Consider the following 20532-nt stretch of genomic DNA (forward strand, 5'->3'; position numbering starts at 1 on the left):
TGGCAGCTGAGATACCAAGTCTTTCTCCTTGATTGTGCTTCTGTTTATTAAAGAAGTTTTAAAAACCAAGGCACGGCAGAATAAAAGACTGGCCTTTGATGTATGTGATATGCCATAAACCAGAACCAGTCCTTCAGATTTTTGCTTGTCAGCTTTACATTTATGAAACAGAAGCTGCCTTTGAATACAGTTTAACATGATTACAGGTCTCTCTATGACTGAAGTTCTCTCTTAAAAGTAGCCTGTGTACATTGCCCTTTTCTTCCTTTATGGTGTTAAAAAAAAAAAAAAAAAAAAAAGGCCTGAAAGTTTTGAAAGCCATCGCTTGCTACTTGCCTCTTTTCCCTGGGATCCCAAACTTGTACAAAATCTTGTCCTTTTTTGTTAGAGAAATTCGTAGATGATCTTGGCTTCTCCACAAGGGTAGAGGGGTTTCCTTGCTCCTGCGGAAAAGTAGGAGAAAGGCAGTTCCTCACTAAAAGAGCCTTTCTTATAAACGTATTAGTAATAACCCCAACAGTCTAAACAAGAAACATTTCTGTGTGCTGAGCGAGGATATTGAGCACTCGGCAGAAGTGAGCCCATATCAGCCATCCTCCAGCCAGCCACAGAGCCTCCCAGAACAGATGTGCCACTTCAGTGTTTAAAAACATACAACTGAAAAGCAAAATCCTTTCAAAGATCTCCTTTACATCAAGCAGCCCATTATTTTCAAGGAATATTGACTAGAAATCATTTCTGCAGAACCACGTTCATAACAAAATCTAAACCTCCAGCAGAAAAAAATTGACTAGAAAGGGGGAAAACAGCCCAACTTACCTGTGTCAAGGAATTTGAGATACTTCTCCATGTCCAGATCAGCCACACGCAAATGCTAGAACAAGGGTTTACCTAAAAAATTGGGGTGGGGGGAAGTCACCCAAGAGTAGAGTGAACTATACTGAGATTCCAATGTACTGCAGGTAGTGAAAACTGTCTAACCCCCTGAAGTTTGCAATCCTCATCTAAAGTACTGTATACTCTGTAAGTAAAACCTCCTGCCCCAGAAATCCAAGGGAGGGTGAAAGAACTCACTTGAAGGTTTGTCTCTTTGAAAAAGACCTGAGGGAAGGGAAAAAGGTCCATTTCAGGGCTCACAGAATAAGTGTATTTAGATACTCCTCCTTAAGAAAGGACCCAGACGCAAGGAGGGTTTGTGCCATACTTTAAATCCAGGTTCCCAGGAAAACTTGCTTACAGAAAGATGAGAAGATCTGAGGATCATTACTGCAGAGGATTCAGAGAAATTATCTCCTAATATGCAGTTGAAGAGAGAACTAGTCTTGGTCTCTCTTTGGCTTGAACCACTACTGAAATTTAATGCTGACAAATCAAAAAGGGATATATCCAGAATCCGTAACCCTGATAAAAATGGGAAATCTGTATCATCTTAATCAAAGGATATGCCACCCTGAGCTGGATCTGTGTCTTGTCCCTTGGCCTCATATGACTCCTGTGTGCTAGAGGTTAAGGGTTTGTTAAAGAATATCGGTTTTGATTAAGTGTCACATATGGTGTAAAACATCCTCTTTATCGCTGGCAGTGAAGGTTGGGGGCCAGACAGTGCCTTTTAGTGAGCTTCTAATATAAATTAGGTGTCTTAGGTAATGGGTGGTTTTCAGACAGGATTGATCTTTCTATGGTCCAGTGAAAGTAGGTGTGTTTGGTGAGATGTCACAAAAGCAAGCTTCCTGGCACCTATACTAATGGGCTGGTTACCCCTTTTGGAGTAGGACTTGAAAAATGTAGCACAGGATTCCCCCCCTCCCCCTTCTTAACTTTTTCATTTTCTTGATGTAATGGGCAAAGGTCTATATATCCTTTACTCCTTTGGTATTTCAGTTCTTGTATTTGCAGTATCACTCAGTGAATCTTAAGCCACTCATCCTTTTAGTCACTTACAGCTTCCTAAACTTGCATGAACTTGAAGTGGTTATGAGTAGACTGTGTTACTTACTATTTTTATCAGTGTACAACCTTTAAAGAAAAAGGTATCAAATACACCATCACCACCACAACCAAATGATTTCTATTCCCCATTAAGTCCTCCTTGGAAACTTTGATGGCACAGAAACCTAGGAAGAACTGTAGAGATGTTAAACCCTAAGTTCCCCTACCTCAAAAATAAGAGCAAACATGCATTTCTATAGACATCAAAACGTGTCTGTATTTTCCTCTTTATGAAGCAGAAATTCTCTCAGCTTTGTGCAAAGAGTGGTATGATCAAAAGCGCAAACTGAGCACATGAGATCCAGAAGCTGTAATGCAGAGTCTAACCATGGACCTTGGGTAAAGAGGGTATATACAAAATAAACCTTTCCTTTATAGTTCATTGACACATCATAGTTAAAACTTTTGTGAAAAGTTTCCACGGATTTATGAAGAAATAAAAGTACAAATGTTGGTACTGCAGGCTCATAAACCCATCTGCTGAACAAAATCCTCAAATCTTTAAACACACAAGAATATGTCACAAACATTTTCATATTTCATTGCATTTACCACATATACAATCATCATTGGAGTACTAGTAAATATCAAATTTGTTAAAAATATTTAGATAATCAAGACATATGTCTATTCTGATTCTGACCCAGAAAGGTTTCCTTGGACCCCGATTTAACTAACTAGGATAACAAAGATTTACAACGAAATACAGTGGGATCATTGTGATTAAAGTTGCATTTGCCTGAAAACCATAACAGAACTGGCCTGAGATATGGCCTTCCATTTTGGTTATTTCAGATATGAAGCATAAAACCTCTCCTGTTAGCATGGGACACCTAGACAGCATTTTCTCTCTCCTATCTCAGGACCTCTTCTGCTTATTTTTGCTTATTTTCTCATTGTTATAATGAGGTAACTTTGTCAAAGTGCTTTTGAATATCTGTCTTATTAGAGACACTTTCAAAAAACCTGAATAACCAGCTGAGGTTTGGGTTTTTTAATACCATCAAAGGAAGTACACTTATTCTTACACCCCATGTTTGCAAACAGATTCCTAGTTGTCACCTCCTACATCCAAAGGGGACATGTGGAACCAGTAGTGTGACAGATGGGTATTTCTACTTGGGAAATCACATATTGAGACAAGAAAATAGAAATTTTTCTTGTGAGGGTGCTTGGTGGGGACTTCTGAGGGAACCAACAGGCAGGCACAGGCACTGAGGTCCTCAGACAGGCCCCCAGCAAGGTTCAGGCACTAAAATGCCTTTGGCCTCATGGGCTGGTCTTTTAGCCCCAAAAAGAAATCAAGCTCTCTTATTTCGAAGGTGCACACCTTGACTGTCAGGGATACAGTATGTTTTGATTTCTACTGCATTTAAAGATATTTTGTCCTAAATGAAGACATCAAATGGAATACAAATAACATATGTATTCTTACTGATTGCTAGAAATAATCCATGAGTACTTGTAAGATACAATTTGACATAGCATTAAAATACAAATCATGCAAATAGACCTCCACTGCCTCACTAATTTCAGGGTGAACATACTCATCTCAGAGTGGCTGCAATGCCAATGCCCTTCCAAACCACTCCAGGAGCTTATTTAAGAGATAACATGCATTTTATGAGCCTGTCTTATATGACATCTCATGTTATCCCTCATGGAGGAACTGAAAAATGTTTCAAAACTGCAGTTTGCAAAATAAGTCATTCACCCATCAGAAACACTCCTGATCCTGCAGGAACAGCAGCCCAGCAGCAGGGTCCCTGCAATGCTGAGTGTCATTTAGCTTTGCCAATTGGCTGCCACTGGGACCATGCCATCAGGAGCACGCAGGATACTTAGGATCAAATTTGGAAGAGCTGATGCCGGAAGCAGGGGAGTTAGGCAGACTCACTGCAGCAGAAGCTCCCTGCAAGCTTCCTGAGCCCTGGCAGGACTACTTTGGATTGCTTCCTCTGACTCTCATCACTGTCCTAATTTCTTGTAATTTTTTTTTAATGGTTTAGACATAATTTCAAGGTGCTCCTATATCCATGTTACATGTTACATGTTAGCACAGCCTAGTTTGTCACAGAAGCACCCCTTCTCACTGGAGGAATGGAAGGGGATGGTGGGATGGAGCTCAGCCCTGCCACGCTCACTACTCCTCTCCCAGGCACTGGGTTGGGGACTGGTACAGAGGTTGCTGTACCTTCAAGAGGTTGCTGGTCAAGTTGCTTGTGCATCCTTTCCAAATGTACTTTTTCACAGCCTGGGAATTATGGAATATTTCCAACAAGGATACACTGGTTTATTCTGAGTTCGCCCTGTGCATCAGCAGGACAGGAGTAAACAGGCTGTTTGCAGGACCAGGAGCAGCCTGGACCTCCTTGCAGCCCCATTATCCATCAGAGAGGGAAGTTTGCCAGGGGTTTACCTTACAGAGCCAGGATGGCAGCAGCATCCCAGCAGCGCTTTCTGGATTGCCTTGCCGTCCTGTTTCCCAGAGACATCTTGACACCCCTGTCTCGGACCATGAGGAGCACACAAGAGGATTCAGCTACTAGCAGTTCATTTCCTCTGTTCCACAGCAACATTACTACAAAGACAAATAATAAAGATATATCACTGCTGCAAAGAAGGATTATAGAAATATGGGAGACTCTCCACCTCATACCACATCCAGAGATTTTGTGTCTCCCTTGTGTTATTCAGACGGGCAGAGAGAACAAGTGCTAGAAAGGTAACGTTGAATAGAAGTTGCCTGTAGGATCAGTTCTATATTTATCACTCTCTTTTTGGTGCTGATGCAAATTTAAACTAATGACAAAAAAAAGTGATTGGATTCCTGAGATTTCCCCTTTCATCCTGTGGTAAGGCATCAAGAAGTCATCCCCCCCCCCTAAACCTCAGGGAGAAGAGGGAGAAAAACAACCAAGAAAACCGAAATGAGAGAGAGAGACAGCTAAAGCAATATATATATAAATATATTTACACTTATATTACAGTTAAATACAATTGAAATATATATACAATTTCACAAGGAAAAGGGAAAGGGAAGGGGGAAGGGAAAAAAAGGAATAAAACCAAAATAAAATATATATATATCCTGATCAGTAGCCCAAGATCTAGCAACTAAAAGAATTAGCAAAAGACTATCTTGCTACTCTTCCTTGGGACAACAGAAAGTCACGCTGGAACGACCGCCGGCAACCCCTGCCTCCCAAGGTCGGCAAGGCCTTACCAGGCCTCACTCTCCAACACGGCAGACTCAACAGCAGGGAACCTGCACCTCCAAGCCGCCAGAAGGAAAGAGAGCGAAGGCCTTTCCTCCTTTCTTCTTATACCCTGGCTTACGTAAAAATCATAGGGAATACTGGGCAAATCTGGGCCCTTCCTTGTTTACAAACTGGTCACCAAGGAAGGCCTAGACCAAACTACCGCATTCTGTGACCATCAAATGGTGGGCTGATCTCCTGGTGAGCTGGCTGCCCTTGCCTGAAGTGTGAACAAGGGGAGGTCCATTCTGTTTGGGGATGAAGCACAGAGAGAGGGGTAGTTCATGGGGCCTTGTGGGTGGTCCTGATTGAATGTACAATACCATATCCTACTTGAAAGGCCAACCTACTTTAATGTCAACACAGCCCAAAAGAGGGTGTCTTAAATGCAGTTTGATACCCCATCAATTCTACATATCCTTTTGAAGGGGCTCTCCTGCAGCCCCTACCAGTGCAAAATTGCTCTGTACAGAAGAGGCTCTTCCAGGGTTTGATAGTTTCCTCTTTGTGAATGGATGAGAAGAAAAATATGACCCAAACACCTTGACCTTTAAAGAACAGTGTTGTCAAATTCAAAGGACAATCTTCACAAAATGGAGCGTTTAATTGCTCACTGTTCTCCCTGCGCACAAGGTCCCCAATTACTACTCTGCACTCACTTTGGTTTTATTAATTTCTAATTCCTATTGGACTTTATCCACTAGATGGGAGAAGAGTGGGTTTCACGTGCTGTGTTACAGCTCCACCTCTCCACCTCTGCTGTGGAGACAGACCAGAGGCCGTCCCCAGTCCCACAGGAGCCCTGGTTGCCCAGCCCAATCGCCAGGCGTCAAGCCTGAAGCATCGTCACACACGAGGCCTTTCTGAGCTGCATTTCAGCATCTCTGCTCCCTCAGGAACTCATGGTGCTTTGTGCCACCCCGGGGTGTGCCGAGCTTTGCCTGAGGCTCCTGTGGTGGCTGGTGACAGATGAGCTTGACAGCCTGCTCAGTCCAGGTGACTGAGCATTAGCTTGCCTGTGAGTGCAGGCGCTAAGTAAATCTCATTCCTAATCTAAATCGCTTTTGATAAGAACAAAAGCTGTGTGCAAATGAATATTTCCATCTTATTTCAAATTCTAGGTTTCAACTGCAATATTAATGCTATTTTACAGTGTAATTTACTTGTAATAATATATCATTATTGCCATTTTACAGTTTTCTCTTAAAGTAGTAAAGAAAATGTTTTAAAAGGCACAAATAGCTGCAGCACAAATCTCCATTCAGCCTAAGAATCTGTGCTCTCCCATCAGAATGGCACGTAATTGAAAACAATGACAGCCCCAATGGGCCAAACACTCCAGTCATTAACGCATTTTTATTTTGGAATAAAAGAGCATGCTTACAGCTTTTTTCTCAAATAGTAAATATAAATTAAACATTTCTCTTCCTTTCCCAGAATGCTGCTTGCCAGTGAAGCCAGGGCTGACCACAAACACTTTCCACAAGCACATCTCAAAACAGCACACTGGGTTTAGACACCAAACTCCCCAAGGGGAAGGGTTTCCTGCAACACAGCACATAAAAGGCAGCCTGCAAGAGGAGAAGTGTCCTTACCTGGTGGCAAGTTCCTGATACCCTGGTGACTGTACTGCTGGGTTGGTAGGCATTGCCTTCAAAAGCCAGGCTGTGTACAAAGGGATGGAGGTGTCACAACAATGCGGTATCACTTAATGGAGAAGACGTATGTCATACATGTAACTGTAAACCAGTCATGTTTCCATCTCTCCTATATATCTCTGGATGAATACTGATGCATTATTAGTACTCTTGCTGACTGAAGGAACCAAAAGACTGTCAGAGACTTCTCATGCTTTTCCAGGAGGATTCCCACCACTCTTCCCCCATAACAACACTCCACAGACTGATGCGGTCAAGGCTATTTGAGATCCGAGTGGTCAGGAGGGTGTAGTTACACATCAAATTGTTTCCTGCAGGCTGAGGGTTTATCCCAGTAGTGACTATTGTTCAGTAGCTGTGAGATTTATACCACATTTCAAAAATATGATTTCTCAGTGTGATCTCTGTCTGAATTTGGCAGAAAAATATTTAATGGCTGGCAAAACATTAGTAAATAAAAGCAGATCAAGATGATGTTGTTACAATAACAGATTACATTACTATTCCCTGTCCTTAGGAAAACCCTGATTAGAGCAAGATCCTCATGGGGTCTTATGAATAAGTCAGGAAGGGGCTCTAATGACCCCACGTGAGAGTGTACGAGCTGCAGCGCAGCCAGCGAGATGCCAGGTGCCTCTCAGAAGCAGGCACTAGTCTGGATGACTAACAGCAGTTATCACAGGGGGTTGTTGATTTTCTTTAATAATTTGGGACAGATTTTCTGCTGATATAAAATAGTACTGCTCTATTGAAGCCAAGAGAATGCTGCCAATTTATAACAGCAAAAACTGACCCTTAATCTATTTTTAATCCCTTTATTATTCATTATCTTTTTGAAGAATTGTACCTCAGTCTGAATACTCCCCACTACAGGGACAAGCAACAGACTTTTCTTGTTAATCAATGTATGGGAAACTCCAATAGCTGAAGTACCCTTCCACCTTTGCAAGCGCACCTAGCACTGATTGCTGATCTTATATCTTGAAATGCATAATTACTGAACTAAGAGAAAATTACTTTTTGCTTGTGAGTGTCAGGACAGCTCTGAATCCATGAATGACTCACCCTCAGGCACTGGTGTTTAATTTATGAGTTATTTATCTCCTTGCACACACCCCAGCACAAACAATTATACTTAGTAATTTGTTGATCTTATCAAGGCTGTTTGATGTTAGTATTGCTACCTCCAATAATGCTGTGCTTTGAAACTTAAACAGGATTTCTAACCAAATTTGGATACTTAGCACATGATTCATATTACAGGGAAATTTAACTCTTCAGCAACTAGAAGGTTTTGTGTGCAATTTTCAAAGTATCTTTTGCTGACAAATTTGGCGAGTTGGACCTTCATCAGCATGAGAGCCCCTGATTAGAGTTAGAGCTAGTTTTGTCCTTACACAGCATGGGTGACTGTTCCTAGTAGAGGACAAGAGAGGGAAGTGGGTCCCTGTCCCAGGCCAGAGCAAGAGCGTCACTTCCATCTGCCCTGTCCATGCTTGGGGCTAGCTGCAATGGCCTGGTACAGTCAGAACATCCAACATCCACACACCAATCTGCAGTGTCCTCCCTCAGAGCCTGTACTGCTGCTCTGGCTTTCTCCTGGGAACCTTTTTATGTGGGCAACAGCCTTCCTCATTACTGAGTAAGGACTTTATTAACCTTTAAACTATTACATGTTTACTGTAAATCAAGATCTATGAACTCTTTGCACAATGTAACTCTCTGTTGTCAGGTGCAGGTACTAAACCTGGGGCCACACTCGTTTACCTCATCCTGTGTTTCGGGTGCAGGCAGCTCCTTTGCACCTACAGTCATGTGGTGGTGAAGGTTGTCACAAATGAGTTTCCAAAATCACCCTCATAAACCTTCTTGCCTCCCCCTTGCATGTTGCTGTGATCATTAGGCTCACCAAAATACAGCAAGTGAACCTGGTATAAGAGGTACAAGCAGTGCAGAGATTTTATAGAATCACAGAATGGTTTGGGTTTGCAGAGACCTTAAAGACCATCTAGTTCCAACCCCCTGTGATGGGCAGGGACACCTTCCACTAGACCAGGTTGCTCAAAGCATCCAATCTGGCCTTGAACATTTCCAGGGATGGGGCATCCACAGCTTCTCTGGGCAACCTGTTCCAGTGTCTCACCATGCTCATAATGAAGAATTTCTTCCTAATATCTAAACCCACCCTCTTTCAGTTTAAAGACATTGCCCCTTGTCCTATCGCTACATGCCCTTGTAAAAATAATTTAAGTCTGCCATTTTAAGTCCAGGCTCAAATTAGCTGTACCTGCAGGTCTGGCGGTGCTGCTGTGGGTGAGGCAGGGGGTCTCTGCCTGTGGCTGTGGTGGTGGGAGCTGTGCAGCCAGTGCACACCCAGCTCTGCTTGAGCTGAAGGGTCTGGGTCACTGGGGATGAAAACACGGTCCACACAGAGCAGTACTTTTTCCATCCCTACTTGTACCAAAATAGCCCTTGATATGTTACTTGTGTTTGTCCAAACACCCATATATAATCTTAGGCTTTTCAATTCCCCCTGTTGCACAGAGTTCCTGCCCCACAGGGCCCAGCAGTGCCAAAGCCAAAGTCCTTCCCCTCCCACAGCAGCAGCAGAGCTGCCAAGGATAGGAACCCCCCACGTTCCTGCTCAGCCAGCCCAGGGCTGTTGGTCCACTTACCTTCCAAGACTCAGGTGCATATATTTTGTTAACTTACACATCCCACGTAGCCTTGCAACAGCCACAGATTAGATTTTCTGTGTGGTTTATGAAGTTTTTCTGTGCCGAGCACACATATTTTGCATGTAGAAAATAAAATGCTACAGGCATTCTGTAACTGCAGAGAGCCATATGAGCTCTGATGGGCAGGCACCTACCCAATCACTGGTTCCTGACAGCAAGCACACACATGTAATATATTTCACAATATGCAACACGCTGCCATATGTGTCTATTCCAATGGATCCGGAATGGGCACTACCTGTAGATAGAAGCCAAGAAATAACTGCTTCAAAGACAGCCTTGAAATGCTAAATTTACTTTAAAACTTTCAAAGCCCAACCAGCTATTCCAATCCACAGGGACAGTGTGATGAATACCATTACTTTGATTATTATTTATTTTCTTCCAAAGCCTCTGGTGTTTTTTTCTGTTTTAATTGAAGTGAAATGGTGGATTAGCATAATCAAACATATGGAATTAGTATGGTGGGAGTAAAAACTAAAAGAAGTGACTATTAGTTTTAAACAATTACACACTTCTAATGACTTCCCCTGCTTCATCCTCTGTGAGTTGAATTCATGGGTGGAGAGATATGGTAAAATTTAGCTAATATTCTTTAAACTGCAAACCTTGCCACACACGTTGATCTTTCAAAATGCAGTTTTACAGTCCTACCCTGCAGCTGGCAGAATAAATGCTCAGTGCTTAAAGCACCTGGTGTAACACAGCATAAAGCATCCCCGCCGACCACCTTGGTAAGGACCAACCGTGCTCTGCAAGGACAGTTTGAACAGGCCTGGCAGCCACAAGAACATAAAACACTGCACTGAGAACTCACCTTCCTGGTGCATGTGAAGCTACAAGGGTAATTTGCCAGCTTGCTGGTGCAGAGGCAGGAGGAGAGCACTGTCACAGGGCTGAATGCCTTGGGACACATGTACTCAGCACAGCCACCCCTGCCCACAGCAGGCACTGCTGGGCAAAACCATCAATAAAGTGCCAGGAGGTGTTCAGACAAGCTACCCCAGCTACAGTGCAGCCACTCCAGCCATAAGCCTGTTCTGTGGAAAAAGAGGAAGGAAAATATGGCTTACAACATGGTGTTTTTGAAGCAGGTGCTCTGGCATACAGACTCCTTGACAGGCCCTGTGATCTGGGAAGAGATCAGGGTGAATTTGGATGATGAAGGGTGGAAGATAGATGGAAAACTGCAGCAGGTAAGAAAGGATGCTTGAGGAAAAGGAAATTTAAAACAATTACAATCATTCTACCAACCTCTACAGGGCTGAACAGAGTAAATGAAAGAACAAATAGATGTGACATTAAGAAAATACTTACGATACTTTTTTTCAAGTAAAGATTTTAAACAAAATGCAGAACTGGGAAGGACATTAAAGAGATCGTTCTCTTTACTGGTGTTTGAGGCTAGCCTTTGAAGAAAAGTTGTTTTGGAGAATAGGCAAGAAAGGAGGTAATGGGTCAGATCATAGGCCCAGCCAGTCCAGCATCCCAATTTTTGACAGTGCTTGACAGAGATAAAGATGTACATACCAGTCTTTTTCCCAGCATTCAGCAATTTGTGACTTAAGGGCACTCGAAGTGCAGAGGTTATATCTCTTTTTTTAACAGGGTGTTTCTTTCCCAATCAACCCCATTTTTCTTTCCCCCTCCATAGCTTTGCCCAAGCGTTTTTGAATGCTTGCAACCTTCAGCATTCACATCATCTTGTGGCAAGAAGTGCGCAGCTGAAACCACACGAAATAAGTATTTGTTTTAGCCTGCCACCCACACCAGCCTGAGCACTGAATTTATGGAGACATGGAAAGCCTTCAGTCCTTTGTGGAATTTTCTGACTCCAAAGATGCTTAAATGGCAGCTGAGAGATGGCCAGCTATACCTTGGTGCCTCTCATCCTGCTGAAATGTTTACTTCAGTTTTCCAATAGCTGGATGAACACACCAGAGTTTCAGACAGTTAGTGACTCTTTCTAGTTCATCACTGACCACTGAGCACACCCACTATCAGTTTTACTTTAGGCAACATAGTGTGGAAACGACATTGTATTTTATCTGTTACATTAATCCACACAGAAAGCCCAAGCTTGCTTCCTGTATGCTGTTCTGGGAAACACTTATTAGGACAGATAATTATATCCTATACAAGAGATATATGTGGGTACAAAAAGACTTCAAAATTAAAATTTGTTTTTCTTTATGCTTCTTAATGGCCTGAAATGTCACATCTTGGGGTGCCCAAGCACATCACCTTGATACAGCTACTAACGCTGCCAAAAAAAGTCAGCAATAAGCCCTTATATGTCTACAGCAATGTTTTTATTTGACCAGGCACATACCTTTAAAAGTAAATCTCCGTATCACACCTCTTTACTAACACACAAACACACACACACACTCTCTCCCTGCCCTGCATTCCACAGGACTCTCACAGCAGACAAACTGGTTATCCCTTGAGTATCATACAGCAAACCTGAGACTGAAGTGGAAACTGCCCTCTAACTCATGGGACCAGCCTGCAACTAGTCCAAGGTACCCCTCCAATACATGCCATGGGGTCATCAGGTCCCCTATGCCAACGGTTTCACTCTCCAGATCTATTCCTAGAGTCAATCCAAGGGGCAGTGCAGGCACAGCCCCTTTCACCAACATCTCCACATCACTTTCAGGCACTCTCTTTGGTAGTTTGGAGGCTGGTGGCACCCTTTTCCCTGCTCCACTAGTGTCTAACCCCAGAAGCATCAATGTCATGGCTATTAGGCACTGAGGCATGCAAATGAAGAGGAAGGGTTCCTCCTCCTTTGCAAAATTCCCTACTTTCTGTATTTTGGAATAGCAGTGCCTACAACGTTTTCTCACCCTTCTCCAGCTGCAGAAACAACATGCCACCATGCCAATGGCAGTGAAAAGCATGCAGGCAGATCTCATGGGTGTTTTCTTAAACAGCAAATGTGAGTAGGACTGATACACTGCACTTGGAGTCACCTGTGCAGGTTGAATTGCATAAATAGTGTGTGCCTGGATTATGTTAAATCACAGTTCTATTTAAAACAGAGTGCTTGACACTTGCTACATATATCTAGAAATTTTTAGGAGTTGTACATCTTGAATGCAAAGACCTACTGAGGAGAAACGGGCTGCACATATTTAACATGGCCGTTGTGACAAGTCACCAGTGACAGAAGTAACAGAGCTTATCAGAGTATTCTTTCTTTTAATAAAACTTGGGTTTATTCTGGAATAATTGATTAGCTTCGGTAGGTAAAAGAACATTAGTTAAAACAGCTGAAGAGATGAACTATTCAGGCAAATTAATAAACTGAAACATAAAATGTTATAGAATATATATTTTTTAAAGTGTGGTAAATATTCTAAGTTCATTTTCTATTTGCAGAATACTGTAGTAACACCAAAGACCCTGTCTACCAAGAACACCTTAGTTTGATTTTTAACTATTTTTATTTTTACAGCAGGGATGACCATGAAGTACACACATTCAAATTGAAACAATCTGGGAGCATGGGAATATTTAGGAAACCAGAACATATTTCTGACAGGACAAGAGAACACGTTTCAGTGGGTATTAGTGCAGTAAAGAGGTTACTTCTCTTTCAGCAGCACATATACTCCACTTCTCACTCACCTTTCATTGTGTCTAAAACCCAGCATGAGCCCTTCTCTGTTACTAGCACCTTGCTGACTTCCAAGAGAAACAGGTAGGCTCTGTTTTCTTTTGGATTTGACTTCTAACACAAGATTTGATGGTCCTAATCTTTTCTCAATTATGTAACATCAAAATAACGCCAGGAACAAATACTAGCCGCACCAGGGAGACGACACAAAAGAGAATTTCAAGGGTTCCAAAACATCTGAAGCTCTAATTTCTCTGCTTTACAATACTCTCCCCCCCTCCTGCCACCATGAAAAAAGGAGATGCTCTTTAAAACAAAATCAACAACTACGTATTGAAGTCATCTGCCCTCCCTCTTTCTCTTCAGTGCAATTAAAGGCATGATGCCAACTTTTCAACAATGAGGCTCGTGGCTCTGGCTGAACCATGTCTTACTCTCTCAGGAATAAGCAATGAAGCTCAAAGGCAGCATCTCAAGGGAAGCCTCAGAACAGGATGTGACCAGTGCTTCCAGTGTCTTACACACAAAGTGGGAGTTAGCCAGTGGTAATTGCCTTTTCAAAGTTTATAGCAAGTGAATTTACCACAATGACACAAGAGGCCTGGCACACCAACAAGCTACAGGTAACAACAGCATCTCTCCCAGCCCTGACTGCACTGAACCTGTAGCTGAAACCCCAGGCATACGGGCACTCAGAAAAAGCCAGGCTGTTTTAAATACACTGAACATACAGTGAGAAAGGGCAGTTCTACAGCTCACGTTAAAAGTACAAACTTGGTTTTATTTTTGCCAACACCTTATTTTTCCGTGTAACCCAAAGTGACCAGCTCTCCTTCATGGTTAAAAGTAAAGGGGTAAAAAAGTAGTCACAGCTGCAACCTCATTTCAGCAGAACAACTTACCTATCCAGCACAGCGTGACCTCTCCCTTCACAGCACTATCTGCGTCACCCTCCGCTGACCTGAAAACCAGACCTGGAAGGACAACACGCAACATCAGGCACCACTGCTCCAGCCTCAATAATTTATTAATTTCAAGGCAAGAGTGAAACACTCTTTCAAAATTATTTGAACAAAAAATCCTCAGTCTCATAGATAACATGATTTTTCCATATGTATTTCTTCTCTCCAGTAAATATCATTTATGATGCCACCATTCTTATTATCCTTACTATCATCTTTCAGTGAATGTCCATCTACAAATTCATTAACTTTTTTGAGACAAATCACTGGCATCCTAATCTTCTGATTCCCATGAAAGACTCACTTTCAAGATACAATTGCAGCTGCCCCACACTGCCAGTTACTGTATCATACACGTCTTAAAATTCTGTAATCAGCATCCACCAGGTGCCGTATCGCATTCAGCACACCACAGTCAGTCAATACAGACATCCCCAAACACACCAAGGCTGGTTTTGTCAAATGTTTTATTGAGTGTAGACATCTGGAGTACTGTAAAACATGCATTATCTGTAGATTCAAAAAGGAGCAAGCCACATTGTCCTCACTGTCAAACGTGTCAGGCTTGGCATACATGATGGAGATTAATGAAGTATCATGAGAGTAATATGGTTCCCGAAAAGCTCCTACAATTTGGAGTAGGGTCTTAATCGTTTGAAATGCAAAGCTGTTCACATTTAGTGAACTTGCATGTTCGCTGGAGGTGCCATATTTTAATTCAAAACAAACAAGAATAATTTCACTGGGGGGAGGGGAGGTTCCCTAGGTAGAAACTGTATGCTTTTTGTTTCCAGATATTCCATCCCAAATAAAAATTCATATGCTTTTTGAAGCAACACAGTTTATTTCTGAATGAACAACATCTGATATTCATTTCTTCTTGGGTTGTTGAGGTGTATTAAATTTAAAGAAGATAATATCTCCATCCTCCACAATGTAATTTCTGCCTTGTTGTCTGTATTTTCCAGCAGCCTGTAAATGGAACAGACAAAAGGAAAATGGGTTATTTCATTAGACATTTTACAGTCTTTTCAAATGGCAATTATTTAAATACATTTTGGTAAAGAAATGGTACTACTTCAGCTTCAGAGATTGACAGTAACAATACTCCTCAGTTTGACATCACTTGGTTTTATGTACATATAAAATATATACAAAAGTAATTTAACCTCCACTGGATCTGTAGTGCTTAAAATGCATCTGCATTATATAGTGGTAAACCCTGTAAAGCCTGGCAAATCTTAAGATCAAGGACACTAAAACAGTTCAATTTTTTTCCCCTTGCTTTCTTTTTCTTCATCTGAAAAACCTGCAGACGGCAAATAGTGGTGGCAGGAATATAAAACAGTGTTGCTGGAAAGGGTGATCAGCAACAGTCTGCACAGCTTTTACCTGTGATACCTGAACTGATACCTGAACTACTTTTGAGCGGCTGGACGAGAGAGCACTGTCAAAACTAACGATGGGAACACGGTGCAAAAGTCTCAACTGCACATGCCTCGTGCTTCGAGTGCGGCTCTCTTGTCTGCTTGTGCCCAGATAATGAAGGGCTGAGGAGCACAAAATGCAGGCTCAGTTTTTTGTCAGAAATCTTTAGAAGAAATTTGCTTCAGAAGGACAGATAGAAGAGCAGATAGGCTGTGAAACCAGGATACAGGAGAAGGCATAAGGACCAAAGACATGAAAAGGAAATTCATTATGAAAACGCTGTACTTGAGGAGAGTAGAAAATAGGCAAGGAAGGTATTAAATATTAGTACTCTCTGCATTAGAATTTATTCTTATATTTTTCTACCGTTATCTCGTTGTAATTAAACCTAGTATTACAGAGGCTGTGGCATTAGGACTGACAGGCTGGGCGGGGGGTGGTCTGTTGAAGCATTTATCTTAAAAAGTGTCTACAATATGGAAAAGTTGAGAGCTTCTGCTTTAGTTCAATAACCATTCCTGTTTTGAAGTTTTCTCTTGCAGGAGAAAGTGCTTCCATGCAAGACCTCACTGTGCCATTATTCTCAATGACACTATCACAGTGGTGGCATGCTAAGATCCCATTACAGGAAAGCTGTTAACTAATGACCTTAGTTGCTGTAGAACAGATCAGATTAATGGTACACAGTTAACTTAGACACCTTTCTTTCACGAAACCTGCTCTGTAAGGAAATGTATTTCCTCATATTGCTGTCTAGAAATGTAGAGGCTCGGCAACCTTTTTGCTGCCATTCCTTATTTAAACATTGTCCCCAGTGATGCCAGCATATGGAAAACTGCAGCTTAGATAACCTCAACAATAAATATATAGTGAAATAGTAATTGACCTTACCCCATATGATACTATCGATAAACAAGAACTAGTACCTTGCAAATGTTTTTATATTTCCCCTGGAAATCTGTTTAGACTGTAAAAGGTTTCCTTTCAAGTTCTTTCCTTTGAAGATTCTAATAAAGCTCAAAGTCAAGAGTAATTAGACTAATTGATGGCATAAACACTAATAAAACAGTGCTGTAAAAATCATCAGCAAGTGTAAGCTGCAGGCACAGGTACAGAGACATTTTACAGTTGAATGCATTTATTACTCACAAATATTTGTAGAAAAAAACCTGACCTCCACAAACCAACAACATAGATTTTTTTAGCAGAGTAGTGCATCCTGTCAAAGTGGCATAGACTTCTTTAATTAAATACATTTTGACACACTAATGTAAGTTTATGTATTTTTGTTACCAGTTTACAGTTAATTAAAAGTGACAGTGCTCCTTTAAATTCTCTAGAGACCATTTAATCCATTTCCATTGCTATCAGAAACACTGGTTGAAAAAATCAATACCCATTTGTGAATCTTGAGTATGTATTAAACAAGACACGTCTAACCAGTTCATTTGCACTTGAAAGCAGCCATCTGTAGAAGCCAGCTTTGCCTAAGCAGATATGATTGCTAATAATGTGATATCCCTGTAGACTACAAAGCCCACACAGAGCTATTCAGTGTATAGTTCACAGCACTGGCATTAAATTAGTTATGCTGTACTGGTGTTAAACACACACAAAATCAAACTTAAAAATCGATCAACTTGATAACATACAAAGCAAGCAACTCCCATTACTATTATTTCAGTTGACTCCTCGAAGCTCCTAAATTTAATTTTGAAATTTACCATCAATATAAAAGTAATTAGTATTGTGTATGGCATGAAACATTGTATTAAATGCAAATTAGAAAAGACCAGAGGAGTATGACACTTTATTCTAAGAACAAGGTTTTTTTCTAACCTTGATTTTAAAACTAAGTAACAAATGCAAATATGCTTGTTGTACAGATACTTTGTAACAATAAAAATTTAATAATTAAATGTAATTTCAGCATGGAAGTTTGATTTTTAGAATCTCACATTGTGAAAAGCAAGTAAAAATATACAAGCAAAATACTGATTAATTTAATAGGTGTTAACTGATGCAGCTTCTCGGGGAAAACATTCATATTCGAGCATCAAAAACTGTTGCTGGCAAAATTTGAATCAGTTACGTAAAGTGGTTTCTGACTGCAGAATATTAGATTTATTTATAGCTGTGGTTTCACTTTACAGCTACAACTCTACTTCCCTTTTCATAAAGCAGTTCACATGTCTCAACGAACCAATTATACGGGATTTTTTTCCCCTCACTTCCTGGGGTTCAAACAAACCTATTAAAGTCCCGCTGCTCAGTATGATCTTCCTTAGTGATACCACTGAGAATAGGCTGAATTCGAAATCATAGTTTTGCATACCTTTCAAGCTATCAAATAGCAAACAATAAAGCTGAACCTTTTAAATTCTTTAACACATTATAGTGTGTAGGAACCTTCAAATACTGAGACTGAGTAAATCAAACTAATGTGCTTTGTAATTGCAATTTTCTAAAATACAAACCTTAAGAAAATGTCAAAAATGCCAAACGAGAAATCAAATGTGTAGGAAATACAGGGAAGTTTCTCTGCTTAAAGAAGGTGGATATAATGCATTAGCAACACAGAGAAGAACAGCTTCTCTTATAACATTTATTTGCCATGTACAAGTTAATTTCATACTTAATAACTTCAAATCAGATATAATTTGTCAGCTCTAAAAGGGCACAAGTTTGGGCACCCAAGCAGTCTCTGCCCTCTAGTGTTGAGAAAGCAGATAAAACTCTTCTCAATACAAGTGTAACCACAAAGAACCGTGAGCTCAAGAAAAAAAGTTTTTCATTAAATATCTTCACTGTCTCTTCAGCAGACAGTAGCCAGGAAAATTTACCTACCGTATTTTGTGGACTCACTATTACTGTCACTCTGAACGATCAAAGTAAGGCATGGCATTTTTGAGTAAGACATCAAAGGCCAATTGAATTAAACACTGAAATGGTAAATTTTAAGATCCTAATTATGCTTAGCAGAGCCTAGAAGTGGAACCCATTAATACTGAAAAAAGGGGTATATTTTTATAATATAATATTTTCTTAATCATTTGCATCTGACATTTGTAAAAATCTTTATTCCAAACTCAAAACAAGATGACACACTATTAGAAGAAACAGATTTTCTGCATTTCTTGATTTTCCTTTCAGAAGTGATTAAAAAGTCTGCTCTCTCATCTTGAAAATCTGATTTTCCAAAAACAAGCTAAATTTAAAGCTTATTCAATTCTGAACAGTAACATGTAAAAAGAGAGAAAAAACCTAACACACTAGTATAGCACTTGGTCTTGTGCTGATATTCAGTCCATACACTGTCGTATCTTGGATACTAAAAGAGTTGCATTCCTGTCCAGTAAGTTGGTGCATTTGAACTCTTTCTTAAGTAAAAGATGAAAATAGATTTTTGTCTATTGCTAGAGGTGACTGTGAAGATTTGCTCAGCATTAAAAACTTCTTTCCAGTGAAAAACAGAGTTGAAATGGAAAAATGGCACATAGGCAGGAAGGGAGTAGAAAAGGATGGGGAGCTCACCTTGACAGCAGCCTCTGAACCTCCTTCTTTAAAATCTTCATATTTCATTACTTCAGCCATAATGAATCCCTTTTCAAAATCTGTGTGAATCTTCCCTGCTGCCTGAGGAGCCTTCGTCCCTTTCTGTCAAAGGAGAGACCAGAAGAAAATTAATTGTATTTAAGAAGATTGATTGCAGGAAAGAGGTTTCTCCTTTTTTATATGCTTTCAAGATCTGCTGAAACTTTGTTTCGTATCAGCTAAAATGTCAGGCATACAGCTGGGTGATCCTCAATACTGGGACACACAGACAGACACCTTCGTCACAGATAAACCAACCGATATTAAAGAGCAGCAGCTTTGTTTTTCCTAATAGGTATCAACAGCAGTATTGATTTTGATTGTGTTTTATTGTGAGATTCACTTCGATCTCTAGCTTTCCACACTGAAAGATTTTTAAACAACTTTAAAATCTGAATTACTCAGGACTTTTACTTACATCCAGATAATTTCAACTAAATGATAACATTCACTGGCGAACCAAATTTGCACTGAGAAATGATTTATGGATCTCAAGCCTTATACATTACCTTATTTTTATTTCAGAATAATTTTATTAAGTTTGATATAGAACAAACTAAGTATTCTTACAAAAACATCAACATCTGAATCACTAAAAAATAAAAAATCACAAGCAACTATAAGATAATTTAAGTTTATGCAGTAGAGAATGCATTATAACTGCATGCTTCAAATTACAAGGACATACATTCTGTGCACATACAACCATGGAGAGAAATTTGAGAAATAATGGTGACCTAAAGGCTGCTTAATAAAGCATGTTAAAGTGCTAAGGAGTCTGACACTGTAAAGCACAGTTTTTACAATAAAAGATGTATTGGGTTAATATGGCTACTCACTGATGCTTACCTGACTAAATATCTTTGCACATTAAATCAAAGATACTTACAATCAGTCTTAAGATAAACCAGCTTTCAAATTTTCTAATAAAGAGCAAGCATTTCTCCTACTGAAAACAGTGGAGTTTCACAATGTGCTTTTAAAAACTACAGCAGGTTTTAGAAAAACAAAACTTCTGCTTTTATATTATTTTGGCAGCTATTTCAGGGACTTTAGCTAGCAGTTATCATGTAAAAGAAGATGAGAGGAGAAAACTAAAAAAAATAAACACACTTATAAGAAAATAAGTTTAACGTGCTAAAACACATACACAAACATCTGTAGTAGTACTATTAAAAATATAAATTTACAGGAAATTATGTTGATTAATGAAAACAAATTAATTCCATTGAATGAAATTAAATACAGCACTGAAATTCATTGCACAGCACTAAATAC

At 40.3% G+C, this 20532-nt stretch overlaps 1 protein-coding gene and 1 long non-coding RNA gene across 2 annotated transcripts in view; both read right to left on the reverse strand.

Moving 5' to 3' along the window:
* Positions 1–340: 340 nt before the first annotated feature.
* LOC120324599 lies at positions 341–6006 on the reverse strand. Its single transcript, XR_005566037.1, has 3 exons — positions 5909–6006; positions 4409–4570; positions 341–443 (listed from the first exon to the last, which is right to left on the reverse strand). It is a non-coding gene; the product is annotated as an uncharacterized LOC120324599 (long non-coding RNA).
* An 8273-nt stretch (positions 6007–14279) lies between these two features.
* The window catches only part of OLA1 (Obg like ATPase 1), a 98800-nt gene continuing 92547 nt past the window's right edge, over positions 14280–20532 (reverse strand). Inside the window, exons 10-11 of the mRNA XM_027733660.2 lie at positions 19195–19317; positions 14280–15204 (exon numbers count right to left, since the gene is read on the reverse strand). Of these exons, the coding sequence (XP_027589461.1) occupies positions 15103–15204; positions 19195–19317 (225 nt within the window). The 3' untranslated portion in view covers positions 14280–15102. The remainder of the gene's footprint in view (positions 15205–19194; positions 19318–20532) is intronic.

Source organism: Pipra filicauda, unplaced genomic scaffold (assembly GCF_003945595.2).
Source record: "Pipra filicauda isolate LSUMZ 115617 unplaced genomic scaffold, ASM394559v2 scaffold5_size6683894_pilon, whole genome shotgun sequence".
NCBI classification, from domain to species: domain Eukaryota; kingdom Metazoa; phylum Chordata; class Aves; order Passeriformes; family Pipridae; genus Pipra; species Pipra filicauda.